Raw genomic sequence first — 10235 nt, forward strand, 5'->3', positions numbered from 1 at the left:
TCTTCATTCATTCTCAGCCTCTTATTCTGCCTCCCTTCTTTTTCTTCTACAGCCCTAGTTTTCGTACAGCATTCGTGTTACAGTATGGCTGGAAAGGGCGAAGGACCGGCGATCGGCATCGATCTCGGTACCACCTACTCCTGTGTCGGAGTATGGCAACATGATCGTGTTGAGATAATCGCCAACGATCAAGGGAACCGAACCACGCCGTCGTATGTTGCTTTTACCGATACTGAACGGTTGATCGGAGATGCAGCTAAGAACCAGGTCGCCATGAACCCGACGAACACCGTTTTTGGTAACCGATCTTGGCTTAATCTTGTAGTCGTTCTTTTTCTTGACTATTTATGTTCATCTTGGAATTTGGATCTGTTGTCTTCGTGTTTAGCAGCCGATCTTTACTCAATCTTGTAGTCATTTGGCTTTCTATGTTAATTTTGGACCTGCTGTCTTCGGATATGAGTTTGTTGTTTATTTTGGTGGTTTAAAATTAGATCTGAGCATTCTGCTTCCTTAGTGGGGTTTAATATATCTGCATGATTTTCTCCTCGCTTGTTTGATTGTAATGCTCGAATTCTCGTTGAGATTATCACCTGTCTTATTCGATTGCAAGGTCTGAACCTTGGTTGAATAGCGTTTCGCAGTATATAATTTTTTCTGATCTGTTCCGAATCGAAAATAATTGAAGTTGTTTTCGTATAGTTCGTAATCCAGTGTGCATGTTTAAACAAATAACATTCTGTGTAAGAATTTTTTTTAATGGTTTGATATTAACCAGTGTAATCGTCATTTTGCAGATGCCAAGAGGCTGATTGGTAGGAGAATCAGTGACCCATCCGTGCAGAGTGATATGAAGTTGTGGCCATTCAAGGTTGTGTCTGGTCCTGCTGAAAAACCAATGATTGTTGTTAATTACAAGGGTGAGGATAAGCAATTTGCTGCCGAGGAAATCTCATCCATGGTTTTGACCAAGATGCGTGAGATTGCAGAGGCCTACCTTGGGTCAACAATAAAAAATGCAGTTGTCACTGTTCCAGCATACTTCAATGACTCTCAGCGTCAGGCTACCAAGGATGCTGGTGTCATTGCAGGATTAAATGTTATGCGTATTATAAATGAGCCAACCGCTGCAGCTATTGCATATGGGCTTGACAAGAAAGCTACTTCTTCTGGTGAGAAGAACGTGCTGATTTTTGACCTCGGTGGTGGCACTTTTGATGTTTCTCTCCTCACTATTGAGGAGGGTATCTTCGAAGTTAAGGCCACTGCTGGAGACACTCACCTTGGAGGAGAGGACTTCGATAACAGAATGGTGAACCACTTTGTTCAAGAGTTCAAGAGGAAGAACAAAAAGGACATCAGCGGAAATCCAAGGGCCTTGAGGAGGTTGAGAACTGCTTGTGAGAGGGCGAAGAGGACACTCTCATCCACTGCGCAGACCACAATTGAGATTGATTCTTTGTTTGAGGGTATCGACTTCTATTCAACAATCACACGTGCTAGGTTTGAGGAACTGAACATGGACCTCTTTAGGAAGTGTATGGAGCCTGTGGAGAAGTGTCTAAGAGATGCCAAGATGGACAAGAGCACCATCCATGATGTCGTCCTTGTTGGTGGCTCCACCAGAATTCCCAAGGTGCAACAGCTATTGCAGGATTTCTTCAATGGCAAGGATCTCTGCAAGAGCATCAACCCTGATGAGGCTGTTGCCTATGGTGCTGCTGTCCAAGCTGCTATCTTGAGCGGTGAAGGCAATGAGAAGGTTCAAGACTTGTTGCTACTTGATGTCACTCCTCTCTCAACGGGACTGGAGACTGCTGGAGGAGTGATGACCGTATTGATTCCCAGGAATACCACCATTCCTACTAAGAAGGAACAAGTATTCTCCACGTATTCAGATAACCAACCCGGTGTCTTGATTCAAGTATACGAGGGTGAAAGAACAAGAACCAGGGACAACAACTTATTGGGCAAGTTCGAGCTCTCAGGAATTCCCCCAGCTCCCAGGGGTGTTCCCCAGATTACTGTTTGCTTTGATATCGACGCTAATGGCATCTTGAATGTCTCCGCCGAGGACAAAACCACTGGACAGAAGAACAAGATTACCATTACCAACGACAAAGGAAGATTGTCGAAGGAAGAAATAGAGAAGATGGTTCAGGAAGCCGAGAAGTACAAGGCAGAAGACGAGGAGCACAAGAAGAAGGTGGAAGCCAAGAACGCCTTGGAGAACTATTCGTACAACATGAGGAACACCATCAAAGACGAGAAGATCAGTTCAAAGCTGTCAGCAGACGACAAGAAGAAGATAGAGGATGCGATAGAGCAGGCCATCCAATGGCTGGACGCGAACCAGCTGGCGGAGGCTGATGAATTTGAAGACAAAATGAAGGAGCTGGAGAGCATCTGCAATCCCATCATAGCCAAGATGTACCAAGGTGGAGCTGATGTTGGCGGTGGCATGGATGATGATGATGATGCTCGCCCATCTGGTGGCAGCGGCGCTGGCCCCAAAATTGAGGAGGTCGATTAAGTGTCTTCTTGGTTGTAGGTGGTCCTTGCTTTGGGGGTTGCGATTATTATTAGACTTTTACTGTATTAGGTCTTGATTTTGTCTTCTGTTATATTTCACCCAAACAGTTGGAAAACTTTGATTATGGATCATTTAATACGAAGATCATTTTGCTCAGTATTATACAATTTGCATGGCGAAACAAATAGTCGCAAGATTTGGATTCTAGATACGATATGTAAACATACATGCGAATTTGCTGAGTAATAACAAATTAACAAAATTTTACCCAAAAACAAAAAAAAAAGTTAACAAAATCATTCATGTCTTTATCGGATTCCATTCCGTGTTTCACCAAAATTCTGACTCACTACTCGTTGACTACTAATCTTTTTACTTACAAATTACAAAATCATTGACATTTTCCCTTATTTGTTTTTTGGCCATTTAAACTAACCAGCTCTATATGTAAAAATGTAGTAGAAAAAGGGATAAAAACAGTTCAAATAAATCATGTCAAATCAAAAAACTATTATTCACGATCCTTCATGATTTTTTTTATCACACGTTTAGTTAAAAGACATTGACTTCATTTTGCTCCACCGGGGTACCGATAGGCATCCGGAATGGCTGTTGGCGTAATGTCCGAGTCCGAGAGGAGGGAATCATGGAAGGACGTCTGTCAATTCCTGAATTTTCAAGGACGAAATCCATTTACAACAAGAAAGATTAAAAAAGTGACACATACACACGCACTTTTAAATTATTTTGGCATTATATTTCATGATATTGATAATATAATCTTGTTCAAGTTTATTGCATTTTTACATCTTATGAATAAATATTGAATTTTTTAATATATGGAAAATTTCAGATTTTCATTTGCCAGTCACTCCAATGAACACAAGGATTAGAAAAAAATGAAAAATTAATGAAAGAAAAATACCAGTAGAATAAAGAATTCTGCCTCCTTTCACTTCTAGTGCATCCATCTATGTACTCTTATAGAACCTCACCGACAATGAGTGCCTTCTACAACTTCAACCGGTATATGACAGTGCAAAACATACGCAACATGATAATAATTGATATACGTCGAAACTCGAGATTTACAATTCGCTTATGTGACTTCTAAATCTGTTACCCAAATGAATCTGATCAATGAACCAGGGTCCAGTCTTTAATCCTTTGTAGGATAGATTCCACTCTTGTTTATGTTAGCCCACTGAAGCTCGAAACCTTCTTGATGGCCTCTTCTTCCATTCCAACTAGTTGACGACAGAATGATTCAACATCCCTTGCTTCTTCCTTTAACGCCATCCTGAATTCTCTCCATTGGTACTCACCAGCTCCATCCTTCACAACAGGATCAGGAAGCCTTCCAAGCACATCAAATCCCTTGCGGTCCACTGATGTTACATATGCATCCTTGATAATATATCCCAATGGATTAGTCAATTGGATTCAATACTCTAGTAAGAATATCTCACAATGGCCATGACCATGACACATCAACAGAAGAACAGCAATTAATCCAAGTAAGAAATTAGCTTTAGATGTGCAGGCACTGCTTTTAAATGGCAATTATGATTGTTGTCATGTGCGATCTCATTAATGAACATAGATATGGAAGGCAATAGAATTGTAGGTTTTAAGTTTGTCAAGAGATGATAGATAAAAAAAGAACATTTAAGTAGTACTCCCTCTGTTAAAAAATATAAAGCATTTTTTAAGAAGTTGAATGTTTAAAATTGTAAGGTATTTTCAATCTTTTAAGGTGTAATCATTGCTTTTTTTAAAAAAAAAAAGTACCCCTATTAATGAATGACTTTATATTTATTGTAGGGTGTTTAATAGAAATAAATATGAAAAGATAAGATTAGTTTAAAAGCGGATAACTACTTTATTAAAAAATGAGATTCAATTAAAAATGCCTTACATTTTTTAACAGAGAGACTATTGCTTAAGGATCATGATACTAAACCAGAAGGCCAAAAGAAGATAATAGAGAAATTCTATCATAATTTGATAAGACAAGACGAGGTGTATCCATCATCAACACGTCTCAATGCTGTAACACGAGGAGATGGAATCAACCAGATTTCAAACGCTTCACAAACTAATCTGTAACTTATCTTATTTTCTGCTTCTGAAATGCTATCGAATAATCAACTAACTTGAACATACTTTAAGAATGCAACTGAGAAGCACTGACCAAATTACTATCTAGAAGCAGTCTCAACGTATTACCATACAAGTCCAGATTTACATATCAAGAATTACCCTAGTTCGGTCCCTAAAAGATATTTGTTCTCATAGTTTAATCCACCCCTCTTAAAAAGCATGAATACGATCCTGAGCATTGTTAACCTCGTTTTAAGAGCGTTACTCTTGTGGACTAACATTATCCGATAAAGAATGTTTGTGGCTGGCGTGGATTGTTAGCACTACATGGAGGCTTCCCAACAAATAAAATGGCAGCAATTTGGCTTCCCAAATCTCGTTTAATTGAATCTCCTGCTCCTGGTATTATTTTGAGACGTTCCTATATGCTTATTCTGGAATGTTAGCACTACATTGTTTGCGCTGCATTGCATGCCATGAATTGCCACTGTTTCTTTATTGCCAAATTGAAATCCAAAGCTACATGATTTTTTTTGCTGGTAGACATCCACATGCATTGCTAACTATTCACGTCAGCCACTAGTGTTTGGTTAGAAAGAGAGTTCAAGCATGTAAGGAAGTCAATATGAGGTCAACAGAACTCAAGACAGGATTAAATTGTTGTATTCTTTAAAAAGTTCAGACTAGCTTGACGGTCATTATCTCTCAAGGAGTAAACAAATGGGACAGATATTTTTCAGGGACAAAAAATAGTAATTTACAACAAAAATAAAAATCATTAAGTTACCTTTACAAGGGCATTCATGTAGACCAAACAGAAAAGCACAAGAGCTCTACGCCTAGCATCGCTTTGGTTAATCCCATCAATGAGCTTTGCTGAAAATGATGCTGGCAACACATAAAACACAGAGATGTGATTCATTTGTGGCACAAACAAAACGTACTAGTTTCAGGTATCCTGACAGTCCTTTACCTAATGGATCAGCTTTTGATGTGTTCATATCTTCAACATTCACTTCAAAAGTTCCTCCATGGCCATCAATATATGTGCATGAGCTGCACGCTAAACTTCTATTAGATGAAACTGACATCTGAGACTTCCAGAATTTGTTTCTGGCTTATCCAGATCATACTTAATCGGGTAAATAGACATGCAGGACATCACATGTAAGAAGCAAGTACAGTTGATTGTCTAGGAACCAAATTTTCAAACTGACAACTCAGTTCTGCAATCTCACTATCAAATGAACACAAGGACCTGAACATCCATCTGATGCAATATATTAAACTCTAAACAGGTTTTCAAGGTTCTGATAATTATATAATTGTTTATGAATTGTTATTAGTTAATGTCAGTCATTCGTTATTAACAAATTGAGGTCACAAGTTCTTAGTTACCATTAGTATCTCCTATCCTATCATTCTATAAATAAGGAGAAGGGAGTTTTGTAAATTAGGTTTGACAGTTAATAGAAGAATAGTTTCCTGCTTCTCTGTTCCTCTCCTGTGTATGTTTGTGTGTGTGTTCTCTCATTCCCTCCCATTTCTCTCCAATTTTTTTTTTCTTTTATCCTATTCTTTCACATCATTTAACCTTGTGATATAAGTCTCATCAAAAGGATTCATCCAGTTTAACAAATCGAAAAAAATAGAAAATTTAGGTTAGAAGCAGAGGTGAACAACAAAGAATGAAGAAATTTAGTAGAATAAAAAAAGCCTATTTTCCGAGAGTAGAAAGTTTTGCATGCAAAACTGATTCACGGATTGAAATCAGCTAATTGTTCAGGATAATAGAATTCAGTGTGATGATGGTTGTAATCATAAAGCCAAAAATATCACAAGTCAAGCTACAAATGTAAGCACCCTCGTCCCTACCTCATTTCAAATTTATACACTGAATATCTTTCTACATCTCCCAATATTTCTTGAAGATTATCACTTCGAGATGTACTGCTAAGACTAGAGCTTAGTACCCCAGAAACAACATAACCGGACTCCTTAATTGCTTTTGGCTCAGATAGTACGATTTGCTCAAGTTTTTCTGCAAGAGATTTAACCTACACCAACAATATTAAGTTACTATTGTGAAGGATGAAATGAAGTTAATGAACCAATTGTTTTAATCTTCAGAGACAAGATTAAAGCAAGTCATCTTTCCGATATTCATACCATGCCTGACTAGAGGTTTTAGTAGTATTGAATCTCTTGATTACGGATTTCACATAAAGTAAAAAAGATATTGACCTTAACAGAAAAGTGCATCTTCTCCAGTATAACTGATATGTTAATTGCACGTTACATAAAATTTGAGAAAAGAGTTTAGATATAAAGATCATTTAATAGACAAAGTACACTTTCAATTGTAACTGTCAAAATGTTGCCTGTTTTTTATTTGATTTTGAATATTAGAATTACAGCAAGTCATTTGGAGGTTGCAAATGAAGCTTCCTTGCCCGGTTAAAACAATTGGAGATGAAAAGATTTCATCAAGCAGAACCACAATGTTAATGTGCAATGAAATTACATATTTTCTAACTTCTAAGATTCTCCTGACCTGGGAGTCAACTTGTCTAATAATTTGCCACATATTGCTGACAGTCTCTATAAGTCACTGTTTTCTCAGAATACAGCTTGATCAGTTCCGTTGTTCAATTCTAAGACTACCATTCTGACCAATTACAGGAATCAATCAATCCATATTATTTATTATAATGAAGACCTCCAGGCGGTAAGGATCACAAAGCCTACTTAAAATTTTTTCCACAGAAAATGTCAAAATTTATTGGCCAAGGGGCATTTAACTCATCAAGTTAAAGACAGGGAAAATTTATAGAGCTTAACAAAATGAAAATGAGTGAGCATATGGAGATTACCTTATCTTCATTAAGAGGAACAACATCCCCAACTAAAGCAACCCGTGCTGGTGACTGTAACATGTCAATAAATGAATCAATTAGTCAACATCGTTATTCTTTCCAATCATATCAGAAGAATAAATTATGATTTATTAGTATTAGGAGCCTTTTTGTGAACTGTTTTATGCACATGATAACTGAGATTGGGTGTCAAGGGTTTCTCATGAGGGGATATTATTGTTGTAGAATTAGTTTGAAAGCAACACAAAATATTTATACAATACCCTACCCTTTTCAATGATTTAAGCAAAGCACCTAGTGGGCTTGGAAAGGGAGTGGTCACAGCAAAAGAGCCACGCTCATCGATCATTGCATTCTGCAAGAAATTTGAAACTGTCAAATTACATACAGATATAATGTCTTAACAATATAGTTCTGATAAGCCAAAAGAAACTGCCACAAATTTAGCTATCATTTTAAAAAACCATGAACCTAACAGGTTTCCTGTTGATGAAAAATAGATTATACTGCCCTTTAGTAGTGATTCCTTCTGTCAGCCAAACAACAACAATAACTAGTTTTATTCTACTAGATGAGATCAACTATATGGATTGCACAACCCATGATGCTTGTCAACAACCAAATCTTTGGATGTATCATAAAACAAAAGGTCTCATTTGATAACTTTATTGAGTATTCTCTTTAGTCTTTTTCTAATCCTCTTTACTGGACTTAAGATAGTTCCACCATCCTCACTAGGCTTCCAAAATCTTTCTTTGAATATGTACAAATCATTTTAAATAATTTTCTACCATTTTCTCTTTAATAGTGGGCGTAGCACCTAGTGAGGGGAAAATGATCAAAAATCGTTTGAAATGGTTTGACATGTACAAAAAAGGCCACAAGAGACTCCAGTGAGGAGAGTGAAATGGATAATTTGGAGCCCTATCAAGAGAGGTAGAAGAAGGCTAAAAAAAACATTTATGACAGTTGTTAACCAAGACCTCTTAGCTAATAACATTTCAAAAGGTTTGGTAAATGATAAAAGGTAATGGCATTGCACAATTTATGTAGCCAACTCCACCTAATGGGATAAGGCTTGTTGCTGTTGTTTTCTCTTCAATAGTGGCATTTTTTTGTCAGCCTAACAAAGACCAATATTTTAAAAAAGAAAAGTTATTTTCCTTAAAAAGGACCTTTTTTTTTCTCTTTTCCTTTTTCTCTTTCAGCAGCTTGGCCAATCAGGCAATTAAAGTTAGTAAATCCTACTCTTCACAACAGAGGCATTAGCACCCCCCCCCCCAATCCGCAATAAACTCTCTATTATTGCCCTTGCAGTTCAGCACGAAGTTTCTAGGTTGTTGATATTTACATGATGAAAGTCATCATTTGCTCCCTTTGCACAGCAGAAAGGATGAAACTATAAAAGGAAAAAAGAAAGAAAGAAAGAAATAGATGAAAACTTACCACATTATGTAAATCGTTTTCTGGTACCCAAATGTATGGCTTCCCTCTCCTGATTATATACTTAACTTTCGATGTATAGATACCACTCTTACTGATATGGTCACGCAAAGTAACATCACTTCATTAGTCAATACTGAATTTCGTAGCAGAAACCCCCCATAATAAATATAAAACTACGTAGAATGAACGATCATAACAAACAGTATTTACCAATATATTGTGTCAAATAAAACTATGCAGTTCGTTAAATTGCCATAACTAGCAGCAAAAACAAAAAAAAAAAAACAACAAAAGAAACTGGGCACCTTCCTTTGACGTCTGCTTTGATAGTATTGAGATAACCTTGCCAATTTGACGCCAATATATTCTGCAGAACAGGACCATTTAACAGTCAGTATCTACTCATTTCCGTAGAACCTGCGAAATTCCGACAGAAGCGTAGAGATAAAGAGAAAAGGAGTGAGGACCTTGCATTTGTCGGCAAATGATAAGGTGTGAGATTTCATGGCTTCTTTAAATTAGCGATATGCACACCACCTGCTCGACAAAAGTAGGAGCTTGCTTACAGAGTTTAACAAAGCGAAGAAGCGTGAAACGGTACGGCGAGGAAGGGTATGCGAGCAAGAAGAATTGGCGTCTGCAGAGTGAAACGGCAAGAGACGAGCGAAACAGTAGTGCGTTAGTGCTTAGAGTAGAGGGTGATTCATTGACCCAATTTTCTTACTGGACCAAATGTTTTTATTTTACGTGCCCAAAAAAATCAAATTACATTTTTCTCGTTTTAATTTTCTTATTGTTTAAATTATTAAAATATGAGGTAGAAAAATTCAACTATTTATTTTTAATCTTGTGAAAGTGATACAGAAAAATTAGTGATGATATAAAAGGAATAAATCTGCTCAATTTACTTACACTATCGTTGGAAGATTTTTTGAAACGAGGAATGAAGTGGAATTAGATGATTAAAAGGTATAAATTACTGTTTATGAGTTTTTTTTTTTAAAAAAAATGGTGGAATGGTAAGGAAGGGCCTCTAAAGTCTTCTTTTATCATCCATAGCTCAATATTTTTTATTCTTTCAAATTGAGAGGTCAAGGATGGAAATTATAATTATTTCATTTATAAAATTACTCTCAAGCTCCTATCTTAACAAAGAAAATCCCATATATTATTTTTATTTTTGAGACATCTCTCTCGTCTCTTGTTAGATCTGCACATGGGTAGGGTTGGGTTAAGCATCACCCCAACCCAATGCCTAGCTCGATGTACACTTAGTT

The 10235-nt window shown here is 37.0% G+C and overlaps 2 protein-coding genes across 3 annotated transcripts; one reads left to right on the forward strand and one right to left on the reverse strand.

Annotated features, from left to right (window-relative positions):
- Nucleotides 1-2689, forward strand: LOC129295796 (heat shock cognate 70 kDa protein 2-like). Its single transcript, XM_054934374.1, has 2 exons — nucleotides 1-298; nucleotides 798-2689. The coding sequence occupies exons 1-2, from the start codon at nucleotides 85-87 to the stop codon at nucleotides 2531-2533; spliced, it is 1950 nt and encodes a 649-aa protein (XP_054790349.1). The 5' UTR covers nucleotides 1-84; the 3' UTR covers nucleotides 2534-2689.
- A 751-nt stretch (nucleotides 2690-3440) lies between these two features.
- LOC129295805 (uncharacterized) lies at nucleotides 3441-9655 on the reverse strand. 2 transcript variants are annotated; one of them, XM_054934385.1, is made up of 9 exons: nucleotides 9426-9655; nucleotides 9264-9325; nucleotides 8959-9049; nucleotides 7781-7867; nucleotides 7510-7563; nucleotides 6512-6693; nucleotides 5610-5692; nucleotides 5424-5524; nucleotides 3441-3940 (listed from the first exon to the last, which is right to left on the reverse strand). In XM_054934385.1, the coding sequence occupies exons 1-9, from the start codon at nucleotides 9462-9464 to the stop codon at nucleotides 3725-3727; spliced, it is 915 nt and encodes a 304-aa protein (XP_054790360.1). In that variant the 5' UTR covers nucleotides 9465-9655; the 3' UTR covers nucleotides 3441-3724. The 2 variants fall into 2 exon arrangements, with proteins under 2 accessions (XP_054790360.1, XP_054790366.1); XM_054934391.1 differs by lacking the exon at nucleotides 8959-9049 and having other exon boundaries at nucleotides 3466-3940.
- Between the last annotated feature and the right edge of the window lie 580 nt (nucleotides 9656-10235).

This window comes from Prosopis cineraria, unplaced genomic scaffold (genome assembly GCF_029017545.1).
Source record: "Prosopis cineraria cultivar Desert tree isolate PC_DT_omini unplaced genomic scaffold, ASM2901754v1 PC1, whole genome shotgun sequence".
NCBI lineage: Eukaryota > Viridiplantae > Streptophyta > Magnoliopsida > Fabales > Fabaceae > Prosopis > Prosopis cineraria.